Genomic DNA, 27081 nt, shown 5'->3' on the forward strand with positions numbered 1-27081 from the left:
TCCTCAACAGTTGCAAATATTCCATGTAAAAAACACAAGTCCATTCAATGATCACGTAGGAAAGTTCTGATCTCGAACACATGAAAATAATACAAGTCCATTCAGTGAACACTTAGAAAATTCCAGCTTCGAAGACACATGAAAATAATACAAGTCCATTCAGTGAACACTTAGAAAATTCCAGCTTCGAAGACGCGTAAATAATGTTCCGTGAACACTTAGAAGAATTCGGGTCTCGAACCCATGGAAATAATACAAGTCCATTTAGAAAAGTTCCAACTTCGATGACACGTAACTAAATACAAGTCCATTCAATGAACACTTGTAAATATTCTGAGTTCAAGTACGAAGACTTAGAAAAATTTCCACAACACTCGAAGTCTTATGAGTCCACTTAATAAAACTTGGAAGAATCGTCTTCCCACACTTGTATAATGACAGAGTTCCACGATGATAGTAGCAGCAAGAGTGTCCTCGCTGACTACTCAGCTGAGACTGTGTGAATAGGCAACAGTGGGCCCCCTTTTTATTCAATCCGGGATGTGTACGTCATAATACGGTTTGATTGAATATCTCCCGAATCCCTCGATGGATTTGCTTGAAACTCGAGCATTGGGACGTTTAGGTGATCCCAAACAAGATGACATATCGCTCGACTCGCTAGCACAATTATTATAGAAATTTCCAAATTTTCTCGATCGAACTCACGTGGAATCCAGAAAATACCAGTCAAGGCTGGCAACACGTGTTGAGACGAGCGGGCGGCCTAGCTAGCCCCTGTGGCTACGTCACAGCTCACAGTCGTCATGCACTTCGCTAGCTGGTCCTCGCTGTTGGTAAACAAATCATCCGCGCTCGGAACATTACGCGTGGTAAATAAACGTAACTTATGCTCAAAAAATACTTATGTACAGGTCGTAACCGGTACAATACGTCACAAAGTAGCATAACTAATTTTACTGTAGTCCATCAGAACACTGACATGACTAACTTGAAATTGTAGAAATGTAATTAAAATTATTAACATGGCGAACATCTGCAAGGTAGGAACTTAAGTCTTCATTTCTACTAGCGATGAGTGCAGTGAACACATGTTTTATTAGCGCACTCCAAAGAGACTGGTTTCTTGTGTCCATGGCACAAGCAAGAGAATTTCCTCCTCTTCTATGGATCACATACGTTACATGTTTCCTTTTTCTGAGGCTTTTCATTTCAGGGCTGTGGTTATTCTTCCAGTATTCTCATTACTCAGTGAATGCAAGCTCTCAACTCGAACATACAATGACAATTGCTCACTCGTATTTTCATCTGCATTCTTACAGGAGAGAAGGCAAGATCCAACATGAAATCTAACCTTAACACGATTTTTTTGATGGCATTGACAGCACTGATGTCCCAGACCCCGTAGAAAATAGTTATAAGCGAATTCAGTATTTGATAAACCACACACTTTTCATCCAAGGCACCTACATATCATTTGTTACAGTTATAGTACATTGTGATTTCAAAGGTGATGTATTGATGACAAGAGAATTACAGCACGCTCCTTTCTTGGGGCTTCTGACCCCAAAGTAATGTCTACAGTAAATGCAAATAGAGATGATCCTACTTTCCTCAACCTCAATGGCAAAATGCCACTGGAATTTCCAGCTTATTCCTTTTAAGAGTTCCTACATATATAAATTCTTATCCTTCAGACTTTTCACAACTTCCATGGATTCAAACCAGTTGTCCACAATTATATTTCTCTTATATCCTTGTAGAGGGACACTGAGTCGAAGTATTGCTCATGTAGGTTTCAAAAGACTACAGAAGATGTACCCACTGTAGCAATAATCATTTCTAGCATGAGTAAGGCACAAACTACTTTAGTCCACATTTACATTGGTTACTGTATGTATTTGCCACAGACATTACTTTGATATCAGAAGTCCCAAAGAAGAAGCGTGCTGTAATTCTCTTGTCTCCAACACATCACAGTTGAAATCACAATATATACAGTACACCTTGAATCTACACTTCCCTCTGAATGCGACCAGCTTCTCATCAATATATGCCCAAGACACAATATTGAAAGGACTGACAGTTTCTGACAAATTGGTCAAATACCGGTACCTAAAACGTTGCTGCTGTAGGATGAAGTTCTGTGTTCACTTCTGTCGTCAAGGTTGTCAAATCTTAGGTTTGCCAAGAGAGTTGGCTACGTGGATTGGATCACATAGCTGTGAGCTTGAATTCAAGAGATAGTGGTTTGAACCCCACTGTTAGCAGCTCTCAAGATGATTTTCCATGGTTTCCCACTTTTATACCAGGCAAGTTCTAGTTCTTTCCTATCCTGCTGTCGCCTTTCTTAAGCAATGAAATTTGCTCACTTCACTTTGCATTGTAGACTTCTGTATGGAAGTGTGGCACTTAATGTAAATGAAATATATGGACAATAACTAATGCAGAAAGAAAGAGAAATCTGGTGTTACAGAAGAATACTGAAGGTGAGGTGGGTACAGCAGATCACAAACAAAAACACAATGAATCAAATACATGACAGTAGTGATCTGGAAAATTTGATCAGAAGAAGAGATAGTATGATATGGACTTGAGTGATAGGGAAACATATTGCGACACTTGGTCCTTATTCAGTTGGTTTTGAGCGAAATATAGGTAGACACAAGAAAAATAGTAGAGGTAGAAAAGTGCATGAATATGACAAACAAATTAGACTATCACAGATGTAGGATGCAGTAGTTACATAGCATTGAAAAAGGTTAGCACAGGATAGGGCAGCATGGAGTGCTCAAAATGAATGTACATGAGAAAATTAGTAATTTCACCCCACATTCAATCTTAGATTTCAACTTTCACTCTCAAGAGGTAAGTGTTGACTACTGGACTTGTCTTTACTCTCATGACTGAATGAAGCAGTCCTAAAGCATGCAAGAACCTGTATGCCTATTTAGGGATGATCTTGGGGTGAGCAAAACAAGATATTCATCTTGTACATCCAAAATTCTTGTATGAATCTATGGTTCATGGATTGAGCCCACTTTTTTTTTTTAATTTGTTTTATATTTCACTGACACAGATAGGTTCTATGGCAACCATGGTATAGAAAAGGGCTAGGAGCGAGAAGGAAGAGACCGTGGCCTTAATGATTAAGTATTGTTTGCCTGGTGTGAAAATGGAAAACCATCTTTAGTGCTGCCGACAGTGGGGTTTGAACCCACTATCTCCCAAATGCAAGTAGACAACTATGTGATCCAAACCACGCAGCTACTCACTCAGTCCATCTTCTTTCTTCATCTTTTCTAAGTTGGATATTTTCTCTCTTACAAGCTGGTAGCACAAATGGATACTGGATGCAACTATTTAGCAGGCTAGAGTCTCATTCATTATTGTAATTAACCAGACAAATCGCTCGACCAACTAAGACCGGCCATGCACCACCACCCACTGAATCAAGAAAGAGCTTTCACCTCAAATTATTCTTTTTCTTATTCCTTCATAAAGTTCACAATTCTTCACGCTTAAAATGTTTGAGAAACATCCACATGCAAACCAAAGATCAAACCCAGTTGACAAACAATTACAGTTTTATAGAGAACTAGCAGTTACCCGCGGCTTTGCTCGCTTGGATTTCGTAATTTGATCAAAGTAATCATTCCTCGATACTGTACTAAGATATTATCTGAAAATCCTAAAGTATAAAAACTCACTGAAAAATTGAGTTTCATGTACCCCCAGAAACTCTTTGTAAAACCACGCCTGTGGTATTGCCTTTTGGGGCTAAGATGACCATGTGGATTTTCTAAAAACAAAGGAATACGTGTTTGTTTACTTCGAAAGAAGATTCCAAATAAAAATTTTCATGTCTGCCCCCGTTAAGTTTTTTTCCCACCAAAAATGTGTTCCTTTATTTCTAAAGGAGATTACAAATACCAATTTTTACCTCTGTAACCTTCAGTTTTTGAGTTATAAGTATCCCTATAAAAAGAATGCAAATTTTTCACTTCCTTTCACCCTCCCTCCCATTCCCAGCTTTCATTAATTTCCCAAAACAAAAAAAAATGTGTTTCTTTATTTATAAAGGAGCTCCTGAATACCAATATCACGGCTGCAACATCTTCAGTTTTTGAAATATATGTATCCTCATAAAAGGAATTTAACTGCATTTTTACCCCTCACCGCCACCCCACATGCATTTCTTTATTTTTAAAAGAGATTCAGAAAAACAATATTCAAGCCTGTACATCTTTAGTTCTTTTTTTGATATAAGTATCCTCATCCAAACAATTCCACTAATTTTTCCAATTCTTTAACCCCTCGCTCCTTAAGTGGATTTTCTGAAAACAAAAGATCATGTTTTTTTTAATTTCTAAAGGTGATTCCAAATACCAATTTTCATGCTTGTAGCATCTTTAGTTTTTGAGATATAAGTATCCTCATACAACGAATTCAACTAAATTTTCAATTCTTTCAAGTGGATTTTCCGGGAAAAAATACGTGTTTTTTTAAAGGAGACTCCAAATACCAATTTTCATGTCTGTAGCATCTTCAGTTTTTGAGATAGCAGCATCCTAATTAAAATAATTCAACCCCCATTTCAGTCATTTTTAATCCCCTTAAGTGGTTTTCTAAAAAATTTTCAATTCTTTCAAGTGGATTTTCCGGGAAAAAATACGTGTTCTTTTAAAGGAGACTCCAAATACCAATTTTCATGTCTGTAGCATCTTCAGTTTTTGAGATAGCAGCATCCTAATTAAAATAATTCAACCCCCATTTCAGTCATTTTTAATCCCCTTAAGTGGTTTTCTAAAAATGCATGTGTCTTCATTTTCAAAAGATTAAAAATATCAGTTTTCACGTCTGTAACATGCTAAGTTTTTGAGATATACTGTAGATATGCTCGTATTAAAAATTCACCTCCTTTTTCAGTTCCCTTTAAGTGGATTTGCCAAAAACAAATTTTATCTATATTTCTTTACTTCTACAGGAGATACCAAATACCACTTTTCACGTCTGTAACATGTTATGTTTTTGAGAGATAATGTAGATAGTCTTTAAAATTCTCCCCCTTTGTCACTCCTGTTCAACCCTCAATAAATGGATTTTCCAAAAACAAAACAAAAAATACATGGTTCTTTATTTTTAAGGGAGATTCCAAATACCAATTTTCTTGTCTGTAACATCTTCAGTTTTTGAGATATATCCTCATCAAATGTATTCAACCCCTTTAATGGGATTTTCCAAATACCAATATTTACATCTGTAAATTTAAGTTTTTGAGATATAGATAAACTTATTTAAACAATTCACCCCCTTTGGGATGAAATATCAAAAACAAAACTCCTTTAATGAGCACCTACTCTAAATGTATCCCCAAAATCTCATTTCTTTATGTCCAGTAGTTTTTGCTCGGTGGTGATGAATCAGTCAGTCAGTGAGAACATGTTATTTTATATATATATAGACTTGCTGTTACCCGCGGCTTTGCTCGCATAGATTTCATAATTTGATAAAAGTAATGGTTTTTCGGTACTGCACTAAGACATTATCTGAAAATCCCTGAAGTATAAAAACGCACTGAAAAATTGAGTTTCATCTACCCCCAGAACCTCTTTGTAACCCATGTTTGTAATATTACCTTTTGGGGTTAAGATTACCAGGCTACTGGCAGAACTAAGTCTGGAACATGCAACATGGAACTGTAGGCTACATGGGAGAAACAGTCCTCTTTCAAGTTGAAAACCAAAAATACGTGCTTTTTAATTTTTAAACGAGATTCCAAAAACCTATATCCTCATCTGCAACCTTTTCAGTTTTTGAGATATAAGTATCCTGATAAAAAGAATTCAACTTCTTCTTCTTCTTCACTTATTTTCAACCCACCCACCCCTACCCCCACCTTGTTGATTTTCCAAAAACAAAAAATACATGGTGTATTTATTTTTAAAGGAGATTCCAAATACCACTGTTCACATCTATAACATGTGAAGTTTATGAGATATACTGTAGATATACACATTTTAAAAATTCACCCACTTTTTTAATTCTCTCCTTAAATGGATTTGCCAAAAACAAAAAAATAGGCATTTCCTAATTTTTTAAATATTCCAAGTACCGATTTTCACGTCTGTAACATCATCAGATTTGAGACATATAGAGAATTCAACTCCTTCACTTCTTTTCACCCCCCTGCCCCCAAGTGGAATTTCTAACAGCAAAAAAAGTGTTTATTTTTAAAGGAGATTCCAGATACAAAATTTCACGTCTAACATCTTCACCTTTTGAAATACAAGTATCTTCATAAAAAAATTCAACTCCTTCACTTCTTCCCACCCTCACCCAGTTATGTGGACATTCTGGAAACAAACAAAATGAGTGTAGTTTTAAAGGAGATTCCACATACCAATTTACACATCTGTAACATTTTCAGTTTTTGAGATATAAGCATCCTTTGAGGTATAGATATAGTCATTTTAAAAATTAACCCTCCCTCCTTTTTACCCCTCAGCAACGGATATCCAAAACTCCTTCCTTAATGAGCACCTACACTGTAATATAAATGTATCCTCAAAACTTTGTTTCTTTATGACCAGTAGTTTTGGCTCGGTGATGATGAGTCAGTCAGTCAGTCAGTCAGGACATGTTATTTTATATACATAGATCAGTATTGTTGGTCTATGATGGAACTAGCATGTACTAACTAAAGCAGAAAACACAAGGTTCTATTTACATTCCAGGTACTTCCAAGAATTAAGAATATATACATCTCAAAATCCACAGTTATTATATTAAAATGTTGTAAATTTTATTTTAAAAATAAATACATAAAAACTGTCATACTATGCAGCTATTCCTAAATCTCAGAGAAATCTATCCCTGATGCTGATGGATGCTACTGAAAAAATATACTTTATGTACAGACACACAACATAATTATCATATACAATATTCGGGTGGCAGAAGAATTTATTTTACAGCATATCTTATAAATTGAAAGCCTGAACTCAAGGACCATACATAGCACAATTAGGACCAAGAAAATAAATAATAAAATCATAAAAATAAAAGTACATTTATAAAAGTTCCTGAATGGAAACTTACCATAAAATTATTGGCATTAAAAATCAAATGCCCATAGTAATAAAGGGTTAATAAATTTGAATAAAAATGACTAAATAATGAAGCACAAACCACGTCCTCCATTTCTGGTGTCTGGTATAGGCATTAACATACTAAAAACATTCCACTCTTCCATGAAACAATGATACCATAATGGCACTAACAAAATACTGTAATACTCCCATAATTTTTAATTAGTAACATGAAGAGCAAGTACAAAATTAAACTCATTACTATGGTATAGAGCCAAATGACATGATCAGTTACAGCAGTATCCAAAAATAGTCTCATCTCTTCAGAATAAATACACAAATGGTATGCACATTTTCCAAATTCAGCCACATAAAACATTTATAAAACTGACCACTAAATATCCTGAACAGAGATGTAAAACTGAATCATCTTGTGCGCCTATAAATAAACCTAATTAGGCTAAAATCTTCAACAACTTACTTTTTCCTCAAAGTACACAACAGGTGATAGATCACAAGCAAACATGGAGTTCTAAATAAGGTCCTTTTGGCAAACAATAGGTGATAGACTGCCTAGTAAACATATAGGGTCCTCAAGCCTGCCCAGTGGACATGATCATTAAGGAATTAAGTCTATAATATCTGACACTGTGGTTAATTGGTTGGAGTCCCATTTGAGAAAGAAATTTTCACCATCAGAATGATGGCTGACAGGCACGGATAGGTGGTGGTATACAATACCTACAATCACTAGATTGCATGCCAAAGCCCAGGATCAATTCCAAACCTCTCCACAGTGTTTACATGGAGTGAGGGTATACGATGCTGTTGATTGTGATTCGTATGTTGGATGGCGACTTAAAGCCTTGAGAACACTCCTTGACATTCGGCAGGAGTAGGCTACGTGCCGACACTGGGTTTCACACTCTCCCTATCTCGTCATCATTAACATCACACAATCAGATGCACCTGTTGCCCATGGGCTTCAACCAGAAAGATGAAGATATATTTCACTTTGAATCTAATACAGAATTTCCTTGCATGTACAAAAAATAACTAACTTTGACGGGGCTATAAAAATAAATAATTATTACAGGCCTTGATAACAGTGGTGTTCCTGGTCATGTTACCACAGACATATTCATAGAATCATGATCATATTATTATTCTGTTATATGGTTAATATTAATGCTGTATGAGCAAAAGATATACAATAGGACAGAAAAGAACAGCGAGTGTTCATTTTATAACAAACTCACAAAATGATTCATGCACATTACAAAAACAGTTAACTCCAGTTTAAATACAGCTGTTACTTACAAAATGACAATTTGCACTCCACATTAAATTAATGCTATATACTGTAGTACAAAATTATCAGTATTACAAATATAATAAATAATAAATATTACAGGCAGCCAAAAATTCACAACCTGCCAGATGAACATAAAATATCTGGTAACATTTGTTGCAGCTTGTTCATTGTTTATGTGGTGTCCAAATCTTAACATAAATAGGTTATCCTGCAGATGGATAAATAATTAAAAATTATTTTACAACACTAGGTTATGAACTACAGTAAAAAAAAAAAAAAAAAAAGGAAAGTACACACACAAGATGAGCCCAGGAAAGTAGAAGTGTTGACTACTTAATCTGCGTGAGGGGATTTGATATTGCTGTTACTCAAGATTGTTCAGCAACACAAAAAATATACAGTTCACTTTGAAAACTGACTCGTTTGGCTTCATCAAAAATTCCCACTATCTCTAAAACTGAACTAAAAGGCAAAAATCTAAAATTACCTTCCTTTTACAACTGGTTTTGCACCATCAGACACACAGCAATTCACATCAAATGCACTGAAATATGCCATAACACAAAACAAAAGAAATGTGCTGCCTCATATAATTCTTATGTTGCAGAGACTAATAACAGATACTAGAAGGGGCGTAACCCAGAAATGGGACTTCCTGGCAGTGTTAACATTGCCGAGGTAACTGTCTGTTACTGGAGAAATAAAGGCATGAAATGTATGCATACTGTGAAGTAAAATATGTACTGTTACAATGTGAAAAAATGGTGAGTGTGAAACTACTTCTGAAGTAATCCAATGAAATCTCATATTTTCCCTGTCATACCTAAATCTCTCTTCCTTAAAAGAAAAAATAAAAGTTATTCTTGTATAAATAATTATGGTAACTAAAAAGTCTATATTTGGTGTTTATGAGATGTCAAGTTAGAATAGCTTTCTGCCTGTAGACAAATATGAGAGCCACGTCTTCTAAGAGCCATAGAACGCTGACAAACGACAATAAAAATATAAGGTTCTTCTAATATATTAAAAAGTTCAATATCCTGATTTTAAACCCATTTATACATTGAGACATATACTTTCACTCACAGAACACAATTTAAAGTGCACTACAAACAACCATTAAATTCTTGGTGAAAATGTTTTAAAAAATATATGAGATCACCATTCAGAACACACTATGTACAAGGGAGGGATGTGAAAACAGATTACTGTAGCTACTTGATAAAATAAGTATCTGACCATCTAGATTCTCATAACATTTTACAATAAACAAGTTACTCCAGTTAAATATCATGATTGTGAAATTGGAGAGTTTTACAAATATTCTGCACTATTTCCCATAAGAAAGTAGAATTTCATGTTAATTATATCCTTATAATCATCAGCAACAACTCTTCTCTCCAGTGGGCCAGCTACAGAAATAAACAAGCCTCCTCCCTAAACTTCTATGTTGCCATCACTTGTCTTCTGGTATCTTCTCCCATTCTGAATTCCTTCTGGCCAGGTCCTTTTCTATCTGCTTTAACCAGCCACCTCTGGGTCTGCCTCATGATCTTTTTCCAGTAATCTTTTGTTTCAAAATAGGCATTCTTACAATTTCATTCTTATGATATGGGCAAACCATTCGTCATGATTCTTCTAGAATAGCAAGCACACACTGTTGTAGCTCTAGTTGGAGGTGGACTGATTTGCTTCGAATTTTGTCCCTTCTCTTGACTGTTGTGTTTACCTGTCAGCTTCCAGTCCATAGATCGGATGGGTAGCAAGGACTTATAAAGTGACATTTGGAGAAAGCTTCTGCCCCCAATAGTTGGGAAACAATTGTAGAAGGTTGCAGCCAATTTAACTCTGCTGCTAACTTCATACATAACTCCCTTGTCAGTCAACAAACACTTCCAAAGTGCTTGAGTGCTGAACTGTTTCAGTTTCATGCTGTCCAAGTTCAGCCTCACTGCTTCACTTCCTCTATTCATCACCAAGCATACTGTTTTAGTTCGATTTTAAATCCAAACTGTTGAATTCCTCGTTACCAATTTAGTCACTGCTGTACCTCATCTCTCTCAATCCCTTTAACAATATTTCTGATTGTATGTTGAGTATTCAGCCCGAAGGCTGGTTTGATCCTCCACATTATGCCAACAGTTGTTATAGATGGCCTAGGCATCACTGAAGAGGCATACTAGGGAAATGAGGAGTGAGATAGTTTCCCGTTGCTGATTATAATCTTAATATTCCTTCCCATGAGAATCATTGTATGTACAGTGCTCCACTCCACTTCAGTTTCTAACAGTATTTGCAGAAGTCACACACTCCAGAAGTACAAATTACACAATGCACAACGGGGGGAGAAGGAAAAGACCAATCAACAGCCAGAACTGCAGTCAGTGCTTTCACACAAAATTACCAAGAAAAAGTAAATTAAAACCCACACATATTGTATATAAAATTTTAAGAGCTGCTGTAATCAAGAATTATTCAAAGCAATCCCCTATATATGCAGAGGACTGTCAGTTCTAACAGGTAAGGCTATTTTCTTCTGTGCCTAACAGGGTAACATGTATCTTTTGATACTACATCAAAGTTTCCAATCTTCTTGATCCATACGAAATTTGTGTTGGATATTTGGGAGGCATGTCAGCTACTTTCTGGCATCTCCTATTCCAAACAGCCCCTTAATAATCATTCATGCTCGCATGTTGTACATGTAGGCTGTGTATTGGTACAGAACAACCAAGTGACTTATGATGTATATATATCTACTAGAAAAGAGAGAGAAAAAAAGAAAGAATAGATTTCTGTTTATACAGGAAAATTTGTATACAATTCTTCACAGTTGTAAGACAAAAGCTGAAACTAATTTAAAAACATCAAATGGATGCAGGTACATGGACAATATCATCAGACCCATGTACTTATTGTTTTGATCATGTATGATAATCAGAGGTACTTGGTATGCCAGATGAAATATGCATATTTTCATGAAAACCACTCTTAATATTTTAAAATAATTTTGCACTTTTGTTCAAGAAACACAAATCTTTCACAATTCTCTTAAAATCTGAATACTGGGGACAGCTATAGATCATTACAGCTGGAGCCTAAAATGGAACAATATTATGACCATACCAGTTGTAGATAAGCTAATAATAATAATAATAATAATAATAATAATAATATAATAATAATAATAATAATAATAATAATAATAATAATAATCATCGTATGGCCTCAGCTACCGTATCCAGACATTTTGATTTGACGCCATCTGGCTGTCTGCTCGTCAATTTCGACGTTCCGTTTTACTCTAGGCCCACTAGATGGCAGACAGAGTAAACCGGATCTCTTTTGGGCGTCTATGGCTGAGATTTAATTAATTTTGTCGGGTAAATACCAAATGTATCACCAGAGATCTTTTACATGCCGACATTGTACGACATGGAGTGTCGAGTGGACTTTTTTCCGCCCTTAAAAAATCCGACTACCTCTGCCGGGTTTGAACCCGCTATCTTGGGATCCGGAGGCCGACACTCTACCATAGATCCACAGAGGCAGCATAAGAAGCTGATATTATATAACTGTACTTTGATACATACAGTGATAAAACAAGTTACTGTTAAATAAATACTGTACTATACAAAGTTTGACTAAACTTTCTAAGTGAATTCTGTGTTGCTGTACAATGAGTAATGACAGATTCTGAAATATATTTGCCTTGCCTTATTCAGAGCATCTCAATAATGCACAACTATAGTGACTAGTTACTTTGTACAACTTTACAATTCAGTCAGAAGCTAATTCCCATATTTGCTAATATCAATCTTACTGTGAACTAAACTCTCCAAAACATGAAACATAAATTAAACTGAATCGGTCATTTGGAAATTGTACATGTCCCTTAAAGAAATATATGTACAATGGATGCCATTTATTGTAATCACAGATAATGTTATCAACCATATTATATAATCACTTTTATGAAGTCCCATATGGACAGATACCGAAACATTGAAAAGAATTTGGTTTATGTTATCACATTTGTTTTCAAGGATTTTGTTCTCTAGTATGCGAGCAGAGCATATATACAAAGAAAATGCTCCCAACCATTAAAGACCCATTTTTACACTACGCCTGTCTTCAAGGCCACTTTCACGTCTCAGCTTTTGCAACATTTGTACGATAGAAAACCGGTCAGCTCAGGTGGTAACCTTCCCTCACACACTTTCTCTTTTGTTTTTTCCCTGAAGGTAGTTCAGCTAAGGATCACTCACTCGGGTCTTACGAAAGCTTTCTCACTGTGAAGTTCTTAACGTTGTGATGGCTAGTGTGAAAAGCAAACATAAAGACTTAACCATTAAAGAGAAACTTTCAATTATAGAACAACCAGAAGCAAACAACAATCAGAGACTATTTTACATAGCTGAAAGCAGTTAACTGTATAGCAGTGCTGTGTACTGGTATCTGTTCCATTGTTGTGCATGTAGTTTATGAATCAGTATTTCATTGTAGTGCACATAGGTTATGAATAAATACAGTAGGCTACCTATCAATTTTTATTTTTTGGCTACTCTTATCAATCAGTTAATGTTATTAAATTAACTGCGTCCCAGAGAGATCATAATAAGTGGCGTCCACTATATATATATATATATAGGCTATGTATTGGTACAGAACAACCAAGCGACTTATGATGTATATATATCTACTAGAAAAGAGAAAAAATGAAAGAAAGGATTTCTGTTTATACAGTAAAATTTGTATACAATTCTTCACAGTTTTAAGACAAAAGCTGAAACTAATTTAAAAACATCAAATGGATGCAGGTACATGGACAAAATAAGCAGACCCATATACTTCTATATATATAGTCCCCGTCAATTTTGTGCTTCCCGTGTAAATCACTGAGTGCCTGTTAATAGCCAGTGTCTTTATGATGGGATGTGTTATTTTCGACAGAGAGAGAGAGAGAGAGAGAGAGAGAGAGAGAGATATCAATCTTACTGTGAATTAAACTCTCCAAAACATGAAACATAAATTAAACTGAATCGGTCATTTGGAAATTGTACATGTCCCTTAAAGAAATATATGTACTTGAGAGCATTTTAGTAAATTTTTGACGTACAAACAAAAATTCACACCTCCAGTTTTCTTTCAGGTCTGACGACAAGGTGAGCAGATCTGTGATATTTTCATATTTCATTCTTACTCAGGTGCTGGTAGCCTTGAGAGTGAACATGTGTGTATTGGATTCTATTAGCCTAGATGTACAGAAGTTTGTTTAAGAATGTTATTTCAGTGAAGTCCTTCAATGCTAAATGTAACTAACATTTTTAAAATTTATGTAATGCAATAATAGACTCTTAATATTCACATAGTGATTTTCAAAGAATATTCACAATTCAGGTTTTCTAATTAACAATTATAACTCGTATTAGTGAGACACTATCCTCATTTGAGACAGAGTCGAATGTTTAAATGTAAAATTTTGTACAGATTAGGTTTAGGAGAACATGGTCATTAACCATGCATATTAAGTGGACAGTTAATAATTTTTTGTTATTGTTGTAAATAATGCAGCTACTATAATGATTTAAGATATCACAGACTAAAGGAGTTCATCCATTGATTTCATTTTTGCGTAGACAAGGAGGAAGGCTAATTTTTCTTATTTATTCTTTTACAGAATAGTCCAGATATGATAACTTCAATCCAGCAATAGAATTTATTTCTTTAGTGTAAAAATTTGTGAGTTTATATGACAACATACACCAAGAGATTATTTTTGTTAAAATTTTATTATATGTGCATATCTCAAAATAAATGACAAGCCTGGTTTTAAATTATTTCTTTTGTATTTTCATCAACCCTTGTCCTTTAAATGCCTCTAAAATTGGAATAGCAAGCAAATGAATGGTCCCCCTGGAATCTCTTGTATGCTTGCTGAGCTGAGTTGGTAAATAGGAGGCAATATATATTTTGATACTTGTTTAACATCACACTAACATATTGAAGGTCTTTGTCAATGGAAGGACAGGAAAGTTAGTGGCCGGGGCCTGAATTAAGGTACAGCCCTAGCATTTTCCTGGAGCAAAAAATGGGAAATAATGGAAAACCATCTTCGAGGCTGCCGACAGTGGTATTGGAACCTACTATCTTCCGAATACAAGCTCACAGCTGTGTGACCCTAACCGCATGGCCAACTTGCTCAGTAAAAGTAAATTTTACAGGAGGGAAAAAACTGAACAAACTATAAATGATAAACAATCAAAGCTGTATTCTGCCTACAAGTAAAATATCAGAATCCATACCAGAAGGGCAACAAAAATAAAATTACATTTTACTTTCTGGAGATGTATGGAATGGAGTTAAGTCCTGAACTTGAACAGGCACTACATGTAAACAGCTAGAAGCTTTTGAAATGTGGGCATATCACAGAATTTTGAAAATCTGCTGTATTGCTAAGGAAACCAGTACAGTATAGAAGTGCTGCATCCACGAACAAGGAGAAGGAAATCCTCATGATCATCAATAGGAAACTTGAATACTTCGGCTATGTCATGTGTAATACCACGTACAGCTTGAAGGCAAAGGGAGTCCAGGTTGCAGACCATCTTGGCTAACAATCCCCATAAATAGTCTCAGAACAGTATAAGTTCGGTGTTCCAAGTGACTACAGATTAAGCGCTGGTGTTCTTGGAGGACAAGTCACTTGAAGAAGAAGAATCCTTTCCCAAGTGAATTGGATTTTCTGCAAAATTAAACACAATTTTTCAATCCTATTACTGTCACTTGCTCGGTTTATTTTGTTAAGTTCAGTATCTTTTAGCATTATAAGTTCTCCTTTCAATAAATGGAACCTATACCAATTAGAAAACAGAATTATGGTAGGTTTTTTTTTTTTTTTTTTTTTTTTAAATTTTGCTTTACGTCGCACTGACACAGATAGGTCGTACAGCAACAATGGGATAGGAAAGTGCTAGGAGTGGGAAAGAAGTGGCTGTGGCCTTAAATAAAGGTACAGCCCCAGCATTTGCCTAGTGTGAAAATGGGAAACAACTGAAAACCATCTTCAGGGCTGCCAGCAGTGGGGTTCGAACCCACTATCTCAGTACGGTTCTCAGAAATCCCTATCAATGTACTGCACTTAATTTGTTTGTTTTTGATAGAAAGTAAGTTTTGTTCACTTATGTATTACCACTGTAAGAAGCTTATTCTCAAATAGCATATCTGTAATAATGTACACTGCATTGTACATTAAAGTAAAACTGAGATCCTAATAGTTTCTCTTTACAAGCTTCTTTTGTTAGTGCTTACTTTTCAGTAGATGGCCAGATTTATACAATGCCATTGTAGAAACTGGCATGTTCATAACCAATAGACTAGACCAGTCTAATTAATTCACTGATATTCTTAATATTAAATGGAAGCATAGGCTTGGAAATCAATTTTCTTAAAGGTGAATGTTAAGTCCAGTAGATTTAGACAAAGAAATTTTGCCTGGCATTGCTGTGGGGCTCCACTTAGGGACTGTTACAATTCTTGGGTATGTGTTTCATAACACTTTCAAACTGTGTACGCACAATTGTGTGGGTTCGTATTTTATTTATGTCTGAGCTTATTTGACGTTTTCTTGGCGCTAGACCAGACTGCAGTGCTTGTGCGGGACACGTAGCATGTACTTCAGTTTTTATTTAGCGCTTGACCACCAGGGGGAAGGAAGAAGAGTTTAAAAATACAGTTCATCGGTAAGATGGTGGGAAGCAGTAATGCCTAAAGTAAGTATTTATTTATTGCATTCATATTAATCTAGAAGCTTTACTGAATATCAGAATATTATCAATGAAGTGTGTAAATTGTTTAGCGAACGTAAATTGTGAACTTACAACATCGTACGTAATACCATGAGGTTTTGAATGTTGATATGCACAACTGTGCGGACTAGGTTTCCCTACAGGCAATGCATGCGGGAGTGCTGGGTGCTGCCACCAAAAGGACTGTGAAAGCAGAACTCGTACTCTACGTGAGAAATGTAATGTATAAGATTTTAATTGTTTAAAATTGTTCCATCCTGTAAAATGGAACATTTGTGTACATGTGTATATTCACATGTACTGAGCTGAATTTTACTTTTGTAAGTAGTGAATTAAGTCCTGACATGCACAATTGTGTGGGTTCTGTTTTTCACACGATAGTTCTCATTTTGTAAAATAAACTGTTAAAACATGTACTTGAGAGCATTTTAGTAAATTTTTGACGTACAAACAAAAATTCACCTCTCCAGTTTTCTTTCAGGTCTGACGACAAGGTGCTGCCACCAAAAGGGCAGTAAAAGCAAAACTCGTCCTCAGTTTAGAAAATGTAATGTTTACTTGTGTTTGAACAAAGATTTTAATTGTTTTAAATTAGTCCTCACTGTAAAATAGAACATTTGATGATGCACATATGTATATTCACATGCATTGAAGTAATTTTTCTTTTCTGTAAGTAGTGAATTAAGTCCTGACATGCACAATTGTGTGGGTGCTTTTTTTTTTTTTTTTTTTTTTTAGATGTTAATTATTATTTTCTAGAATAAACTAAAAATATATGTATTTAAGAGCATTTTAGTCAGTTTTTGATGTACAAAAAAAATTCACACTGCCAGTTTTCTTTCAGGTCTGAAAGGGTTAAAAGGAATGTAAAATACACCACATCCAGCGACTGATATATATTTCGTTGTTGAACATAAATAAGCTTTGGTTTAAAGTTGATTTTAACAGGCTGTTAGGTAGAAATATATGAAGTTCCTTTTTCTTTATGATTATTATGAAAAATAAATGCTTTCAAAAGAAAAGTAGACACATACTCACTTTCCATATTACCGATTCAACTGATTTTAATATTATAATTTAAAAAACCTAAATTAGATATAATTACTGAGGCAGACTAACAATCACATATTGCTATCATTGTTCATTTTGTAAGTGGCACGATTATTAGAACACATGCAGTAATAAAACGTGAAATCCTGTTGAGAGGCTTCAATGCTCAGTCAGGACTCAAACACAAAACTAAGTTTTCTAGATGGATGAGATACAGTTGTGGCAGACCAGTCATAGTACATGCTGCATGAAAGGTTAAACCGATAATGAAAAACCATAAAATCTAGTTGCCACTGTGAATGAGCCTGACTGGAATGGAGGGAAGGTTAACAAAGCTCAAGATTACACAATGTCCTGAAGAATAAGTGTCTGATAAAATGCAATACAGTATGTGGGAAAATGGTTGAGGGAACTGCTACGAAACAAAAGTAAATCAAACTTAGCATGGATGCTCAAAACAAAGTAATCAACTGCTGCCAAAGCAAGCATCAGTAATTCCTTTAAAGCATTTCTCCTTAACTAACTTATTTTTACATTTCAGTCAGCTCAACAGAATTTCACCTGAAGCCATTAACCCAGTGTTGGTGTACATTCATCATCATTTAACACACACAATTTATGGTTAACCCTAATCAGAGCCACAGCAAAACCCTCTTTCCCTGAAGAACCTTAATACCGTAAGAAGAAAAATAAAAACAGACACCAAAATGAATTACCTTTAATAAACCTAGATAATCATTCCCAAATGCAGAAGAATTACCTAGCTGTCTACTAAGGAATTAAAAATACTGAACAGCCATAAGTGAGTACACAACAGCAATCCAGGAAAAAATGACAAGATTGTAAAGGTACAATCTGAAAAATCACAAAGTACTTGTAAGAATTAAATACATATTTGAGAAGCAGTGACCAGATATAGAGTTAAAACTAAGGAGATCGGAGGATGTTTCATTTCATTGCATAAACTTTTTCAGAACCAAGTTCCAAATATACAGATAACATGCAAGTCATGCTATTGATCACTGTTGGTCTGTTCCTTCCTATTATTTACATATATACCATCTTATCTAGCCATGGCAAAGAGAGCATTCCAAGATAAAAAGCATCTGCTGGCCAAAAAACATATAGATATTCAAACTCGGAAGGCCTTTGCAAAAACCTTTGTATGGAACGTGCTTCTGTATGGTTGCGAAAGCTGGACATTAGGAATGCAATAAAAGAAAAAACTAGAGGCAGTTGAAATGTGGATCTGGAGAAGAATGCAGAGGATAAGTTGGACGGAAATGAAGAGTAATACCGAAGTCCTCAGAGAGATACGAGAAGAACGGAGTCTGATAACCGAAATTGAAAAACGGAAAATAAAATTTATTGGTCACATTCTGTGGCATGAGGAGTTCCTTTGTAATATCACTGAAGGAAAAATTGCTGGAAAAAGAGGAAGAGGATGACCCAGAGTGTCTTACTTCAAGAGCCTGCTTCTAAGGATGAAGTGCAAGACCTACGCTGAGTTGAAAAGACTGGCTCAAGATAGACAACTGTGGCTGCAGCGACAAGGCTTAGCCTTTAGAATATGATGATGATGATACCATCTTATGAATCAATTAGCTGCAACTAAGGTGAATTGGTTATCATAATAATGAATATCAATTATCTAATCTAACCTGTACACATTTCCCATTTCTATCAGCACCTCATAGGAGGTATCAAATAGCTGAAATACTATAATGAACCAATGTGTCACCTAACAGTTGTTACCAGAACATCTATGAAACAGAGGAATGGCATTCTACCATCTATCAGAGATGAGTGGCAGCAGAAGACACAAAGCACCTCACAACAAACAGTAGTCAACATGTCAATGTAATGTTATTGTTGATCAATTTTATGGGTTTTTGATATTTGCAGGCCTTCACGTTTAGTTTTCTTCTGACTCTATGATATTAGGGCATCCAATATAAAGGGAGTCTTTCCTCCTTTCGTTATTCCCCCTTGTCTTATTCTTAAAGCCATTGTTCCTTCAGAAGTTCTTTTCTCATTTTAATAGTCGTCTTCACAACTTCCCTCGTTGATATGGGCTATTGACCACACAGTTTTCCACCTTAAGATAATCACGAAAAAACCACCACCATTGCCATTTAACATGACTGATCAATACGTATTTCCATGTTAGCGATACTCAGTGTTGATATGGACAAAGCAAAAAAAAAAAATGCTAAATTCATAAAATTTCTCTGATATCACAGCCAATATGCTGAAACTGTATAGGATATAACTGACAGGAAATTGTATTCCCTTTAACTGTTATGTAGTATTTACTGATAGGGCTACTAATAACACCAATATTTGAGAATTAAATTTTAGGCCTTTCCCTAAACTACCATACCACCCAGTATGAGTAAAATAATTTATAGCCAAGATTGTAGTGCCTTATTCCATTACTTTACGTACCGATCTTCATTAAATTCTGTTCAGCCATTTTCATGAGGCACGGCAATGATATGGATTAAGCAACAAAAGTCAAAATTCACGAATGTCTCTGCAATCATAGTCGATACAGTAGAAATGTATAAGATATAAATGATCGAAAATTATAAACTGTTGTTAAGTAGTATTTATCGATATGACTGCTAATAGAACTGATATTTGAAAACTAAATTTTAGGCCTTCTCTTAAAACTACCATTTCAACCTGCATGAATAACATTATTTATAGCCTAGACTGCAGTGCCTTATCCCCTGCAACTTTACATACTGATTTTTATTCAATTCTATTCAGCAATTTTCTTGTGATGTGCATACGTACATACGTACGATACATGCACGATGGAAAATTACTGTGGACAGGAATGATAAAGAAATTCTTTTCAAATTCAAACTAATTTACAGACAAAAAAATCGTACATTTAAACAGATAGATGTAACCCATTCCATTTAAATACTGCTATTATTATTTCATCTCCCCTACAGTTGAATTTGTTAGGATACTCACAACTGCTCATGTTCAATCTCAACCAGCACTGCTGAGGATAGCTGCCTAGTTGTACTTTCTCTAAAAACAATCCACCACCAATCACCACCTTCTGAAGTTTCAGGGCAAAAATATTTTGGCCATTAATTCTTCTTCTTCTTGTTATTATTATTATTATTATTATTATTATTATTATTATTATTATTATTATTATTATTATTATTATTATTATTTACAACTGATCTGCATTTAGGGCTGTCGCCCATCTTTTCTTAAATAAAGCTGAAAATTTATGAAACATTTCCCTTGGTAAATTACTTTAATCCCTAATCCCTCTTCCTATGAACAAATACTTCTCCCATTTACTGTACGTCTCTTGAATTCCAATTTTATCTTCCAATTCCAATTTTATCTTCATCTACATTATCTACATTTGAAAAATTCCACTCAAGCTTATTTGTTTACTAAAGTCATTCCATACCATCTCACCACTGTCAACCCGGAACATACCGCTTAGTTAAGCAGCTCGTCTCCTTACTACCAAATCTTCCCAGCCCAAAGTTAGCAACATTATTGCAACACTACTTGTTTGTCTGAAATTGCCCAGAAGAAATCACGCTGCTTTCCTTTGTATCTTTTCCAGTTCTCGAATCAATCATAGTGAGAGTCCCACACACTGAAAACATACTCTAACTGGGGCTTACTGGTAACTTACACCCTCTCCTTTCCATTATTACTAAAACCCCTAAATATCCTCAAATATTTTATGAGATCTGCAATCCTAATTTACAACCTCATGAATGTGATTACCACTGTGAAGATCTTTCCTTATATTAACACCTAGGTATTTACAGTGATTCCCAAGATGTACATTAACTCCATCAACAGAGTAACTAAAACTGAAGGCACTTCTGCTCTTGGTGAAATTTACAATCTGACTTTTCACCCTGTTTATCAGCAAACCATTTACTACTGTCCATCTTACAACTTTGAGGTCTTTTTGGAGTGGCTCTCAATCAATCCTGTAACTTATTTACTGCTCTCTACAGTATGACATTATCTGCAAGAAGCCTTATCTGTGATTCCAGTTCTTTACTCATATCATTTATATATATAAGAAAACAAAGTTCCAATAATACTGCCTTGTAGAATGCACCTCTTAATCAATACAAGATCAGATAATTCTTCATGTACTCTAATTCCCTGAGTTCCATTCTCTACAGATGTAGCCAAACATTTAATCACTCTTTTGTCCAGTCCAATATCCGTCATTTTCAACAACAGTCTCCCATGATCTAACCTATCAAAAGTCCTTGAAAGGTCAATAGTGATACAGTCTATTTGACCTCCTAGTATCCTGCAATTTGAGCTTCATCGGAATAACCTTTCCTAAACCTCAACTGCCTTCTATCAAACCAGTTGGTAATTTCACAAATGTGTAATATAATCAGAAAGAATCCTTTTCCCAGAGCCTGTATGCAACACATGTCAAGCTGACTGGCCTGTAATTACCTACTTTATGTTTATCAACCTTGCCTTTGTACACTGGAGCTACTACAGCACTTTCTTCCATTTTTGAAAATAAAGTGTGAAATATAGGACTAGTGATGTTTCAAAGCAACAGTATGACTCTTATGCAAGAAGGCCAATCAAACCTGGGCACTAGGTACCTGAAGCTGACAAAAATATTTTAAATATTCTTAAATGTATAAAGGTACATGCTATCATATTTTGAGGGCAACAAAAATAAATAATATAAAATTCAAATAAGTAAAATATTAGATATGTACAGTACATACCATCACTAATAAATAACACATAAATAAAATATATTCTACATCATAACCACAAACCAGTAAACTCCACCATCCCATACTAGCGTCACACATATTTACACGTGTAAATGGCATATTTATTCTCTTCCACATATAATGGAAATGTTAATACACAGAATTGCTCCAACTATAATTGTTTTTCAAATTACCTAGACTCATTTTCCTCAAATTTGATCAAAACAAAGAAAAAGTTGCTAAACATGTTGACAGAAGGATCAAAATATCTTATTTATTCATGCATAGCACACTGTCATAAAGACATTCTTGAACAGTTGAAGGAAAATACTTGCACATGTTGTCAAATAAAAAACTGGAGCCTTAATTTACAAAAGTGTCAGAGCAACTCCAATCATTACACCAATTGTTAAAGTCAATCGTAGATCACCAACTTCAGGGTATTTAGCTCTTTTTTTCTACCATTGCTCTCGCAAGTTGTAACGAATGTTTTCCATTTTCTACTATAGTTCATGATTCTTCAGTTTATACATTTCAAGACATTCTCATTCTTTGAAGGATTGGACCTCTTCTTCTTGGACATTAAGGCTTACGATCTCAACATAAGGCTCACAAAATCTGCACAAGCTTTCCACAAATTTCAGCCCAGATCCATCTTGGTTCAGAAATTTTGTTCACAGGCAGGATTGAGCTTGTTACTTCATTCACCTGTCTTACATGCAAACTATGAATGAGTTACCTTGAAATTTTGCTCAAATCATCTGCGCCCTATAGGTAGAGCCCTACGCGGATATACAAAATAATATCCGCTCCGCGTTTGCACTTCCTTCATCTGCACCCGCATCCGCAAAATGGTTATCCGTGGATAATTTAAATATTTAACTACAGTATATTACACCCAAGGTATTGAAAGGGATAGATCTGTTAACATAATACAACGGGCCTGACACCTGCCACCTGAACCCCTACAGTCACACGTTTAGGAGGAATTTTCTCTTGCAGCAACTACCGACGTATTGACCTTTGTTCCTTCCTTCCATTAATTGCAGGTAGGAGCCAGTTAGGGTTAGGTCAGATTTACGGCTTTATGGTTTCGAAGTTCTTTATATATCACTATTCTCTCATACCAATATCAAAGATCACCTAACCATAAGCAAAAACAAGAGTATACCTGGCTGAAAATTAACAAACGTCATTATTTAGAAATTATCAGCAAAATTATCCGCACTGCCATATAGTTTGTATCCGCCAAGACACTAACTTCACAAATATCCACGGATAACTGCATCCGTGCAGGGTTCTACCTATAGGAAGCTACAGCAGTGAACAGATCTTTATACTAAAGAAAACCATCAAAATCAGATCTCTTCAAATCTGATCACTTTTAATAAGTATAAGCCATAGAAATATTCTACAGACAAGGTTATTGCTAATAAATACAATGATGATTTTTAAAAATCTGTAATTAATGAAATGTAAAAATCAGCCTTAGAAGCGTTTTGCAAATTTGAAACGATTTCCTGAACATTCTTTTTGCAAATTTGAAACAATTTCCTGAACATTCTTTTTGGAAATACTGTAGTAGGTAAAGTAACAAAAGACAGCACTGACTGAAAACAGTTTTACATTGTACTCATGAAATCTGGATGAAGAATTCCAATCACATAATATGGTTCTGCACAGGAAACAGCATAGAGAAATTTAGAAAACTTACAAGTTTCAAAAGGTTATAGTGCATATCATACAGTTAAAAATCAGTAAAACACTATAGTACTCTATGAAAAATGAGAGGAATTCAGTCTCTAAGTCTGCTGTTCTGATCCCATCTCTATTGTGGGCAGAGTGAGGGAAGGAAAAAAAAAAAGCATTTTATTCTCTTTCAGAGATGAATCAAACAATGGTAAACTGTACTCTATTTCATAGCTTCCCCCTTTCTTTTCTTTGATAAAAAGCGATATATATCAAAGAAAATACCAGAAAGTTACTAATCTAATGGTAAAGTAAAAGCTGATTATCAGAGAGCCCATCAACTGAGGCTCTATATTATCTTAGGCAAATCTGGAAGTATTTTCTTGCAACTGATAAAAGCTTTCTTCATCAAAGCTGTGCTGCTTGAAGTTTGTAGGGCTGATGACCTTAGATGTTAGGCACCTTTAAACAACAAGCAAGCATGAAGTTTGTGAATACAGGATTGCATGAATGAATGCTCAGAGCTTTATTCATTGGTTGTTCAATAGTACTGATAATAAAGCTTCTATGCTTAGAGTATTAATGAAATACACTCAAATACTGTGTATGTGATAATTATGATTGTTACAACATTCTTATGCTTTTCTGAAAGGGTTAGGGAGAAGAGGCTCACACATAAGATTACCTAACTCTCTTCACAATAAAAGGCTCAAAAGTGAAATTGCACTGTACCATATTAAATGGCAAAAGCTATTTATATCAGCAAGTTTTATCCAAAATGGCAAAAACCACCAACATTACCCAAGTTATTTAATTGCTTCCCAATTTATGGGTTGCCATTACGACAAAGTGTAACATTTAAGTCTCCGTGTCCATAGTGCAGAATATGAAAATCCACAGCCTGTTTCCAGTCGTTCGACTGGGTCAGGGAATGGAATGAATGAAGCCCCTATCTAGTAGCGAGGATAGAAAATGTGCCAGCTGCTGAAGCCTGTTGCACTCCTCTGGGGCATTGACTGATAGATGAAATTATAATGGAGAGTTTTGCTGGAATGAAATATGACAGGGAAAACTGGAGTACCCGGAGAAAAACCTGTCCCCTCTCTGCTTTGTCCAGCACAAATCTCACATGGAGTTACTTGGATTTGAACCACGGTATCCAGTGGTGAGAGGCTAGTGTGCTGCTGCCTGAGCAACGGAGGCTTCAGTGCAGAATATAAATTAAGTTATTTAAAAAATATTAAATTACATTAAGATTGATCCACAAAAAAATATAAATTAATGGGGGTAGTATAACTGTGTTTGATTACTAGTTCATGTTCTATTCTATGAGTGTGAATCCTTGTCGCACCTGTCTCTATTCAAACCAAGGCCAACAATAGTAATCATGTTGCGTAGGTCTCTATTCAAACCAAAGTCAGCAATAGTAATCATGTCTCGCAGAAGGCAGTTCTTAGCAAGCAGTGATATTCCTGAAATTCAGAACAGCAGTGAGTGAAAGGATCAGAAATGTCAGATTGTGAAATCAAAATAGTCTGCTATTAGCTCGTAAGTCTCCTTTTCTCAATCAACTGCCATTGTTTTAACACCAAAAAAATGTTTATGAAAGAAACTTTGTTAAAGTTTCATTGACTGACCTTTGTCAGATTCTAGGCAGCATTAATCCACATCAGCACATACTTGCAAAATGTTTTGCAATGAAATTTACCACTGAATTGCCCAATCTATTCATTTATGTATTGACTGTAAGTACCATAGATTTTGTCATTATTTAAAATGAAGTGTATGCAGTCATCGAATATGTCCAGCTACTACACGTGTAAATATGCTGACAGAACAGCAGAAAATATTATCCCCTCAACAAAAATGTTTTCTTCCCATTAGCTATGGCTCTGAGACTTTTGCAAGCTAAGTACAAATTTACACACAATTCACTGGGATTTTGACACCAATGCTGGGTTAATATTTTTAAAATACAACACCCACCTTATACGTCATATATACACGATATTAAAATCTAACTTGTTCTAACATTTCAGTCATCATCAACATTGACAAAATGTCCTTGAATTGTGGAAGACTGATGATAACGTCTTCTTGAAGCAAAATCTTCATTGTCTTCATTCAGCTGGGCTGACCTCACTTCTACTCCTGGATGCATTGGAGTAACCACAATTTGTTCATATTCTTGCACTCTTTTCCTATGTAAAAAAGAAAGAAAAGAAAAATAGGCAATTGGCAGTTGCTTACATATCATTACATAAGAAGAACTGGACTTCGACAAGGAGACGGACTTTCACCATTGTTATTTAATTGTGCATTGGAGATGGTTATGCGTGAATGGAACAAGAAATGCCAACCAACTATCAAGATCGGCAGAAATATTAAACTCAACTGCCTTGCTTTTGCGGACAATTTAGCATTACTTGCAAATACAATAGAAGAGGCTAAATTTCAAATTGAACAACTAGAAATTATAGCTAAAAAAATGGGATTACAAATTTCATTTGAAAAAACAAAAGTGATGCCAACTTTTAAAGTTGATTTACCAGTTATTCAACTTAACAGTTTTTTTTTTTTGCTAGGGGCTTTACGTCGCACCGACACAGATAGGTCTTATGGCGACGATGGGATGGGAAAGGCCTAGGAGTTGGAAGGAAGCGGCTGTGGCCTTAATTAAGGTACAGCCCCAGCATTTGCCTGGTGTGAAAATGGGAAACCACGGAAAACCATCTTCAGGGCTGCCGATAGTGGGATTCGAACCTACTATCTCCCGGATGCAAGCTCACAGCCGCGCGCCTCTACGCGCACAGCCAACTCGCCCGGTCAACTTAACAGTAATAAAGAGATTTAAATTGTTCAGAAATTCAAATATCTTGGGGAAATAATAACATGGAACACAAATGAAAAAGAAGCAATAGAACACAGAACAACTAAATTTAAACAAGCACAAAGACTTACCTGGCCAACCTATTAAAAAAAAATTTTAAAAAATCTCTTTCGATAAACGCTAAGCTGAAACACTATAATTCCATAGTTAAACCAGAGGCAACGTATGCTAGTGAAATTTTATTCAAATTAAATGTAAAATCTACAACAGACAAATTACAGAAAACTGAGAGAAGAATTCTTAGAACAATTATTAATAAAAAAACACCAAGTTGATGGACAGTGGAGATTGTTGCCTAACAACATTGTCTATCGTGAATGTGAATCAATAATATCTACAATGCCTAACAGAAGCATTGCCTTTTTCTGTCACATATCAAGATTACCAGACACCAGGATATTGAAACAACTATTCAATTACTTTCTGAAGAATAAAATCAATAATAATTGGTTCAAAGAAGTTCAGGATGATTTGGAAGAAT

General features: G+C 35.3%; 2 protein-coding genes across 7 annotated transcripts in view; both read right to left on the minus strand.

Moving 5' to 3' along the window:
* Nucleotides 1–10337, minus strand: part of LOC137501910 (von Willebrand factor C and EGF domain-containing protein-like) — a 94299-nt gene extending 83962 nt beyond the window's left edge. Inside the window, exon 1 of the mRNA XM_068229072.1 lies at nt 10136–10337. Coding sequence (XP_068085173.1) covers nt 10136–10337 — 202 coding nt within the window. The remainder of the gene's footprint in view (nt 1–10135) is intronic.
* LOC136878882 (solute carrier family 12 member 8) overlaps nt 6749–27081 on the minus strand; it is a 108804-nt gene continuing 88471 nt past the window's right edge. For all 6 annotated transcript variants that reach the window (XM_068228842.1, XM_068228841.1, XM_068228843.1 and 3 more), the window contains one exon: nt 6749–25911. In XM_068228842.1, coding sequence (XP_068084943.1) covers nt 25746–25911 — 166 coding nt within the window. In that variant the 3' untranslated portion in view covers nt 6749–25745. The remainder of the gene's footprint in view (nt 25912–27081) is intronic.

The sequence above is a fragment of the Anabrus simplex genome, chromosome 8, assembly GCF_040414725.1.
Source record: "Anabrus simplex isolate iqAnaSimp1 chromosome 8, ASM4041472v1, whole genome shotgun sequence".
In the NCBI taxonomy this organism is placed as follows: Eukaryota; Metazoa; Arthropoda; class Insecta; order Orthoptera; family Tettigoniidae; genus Anabrus; species Anabrus simplex.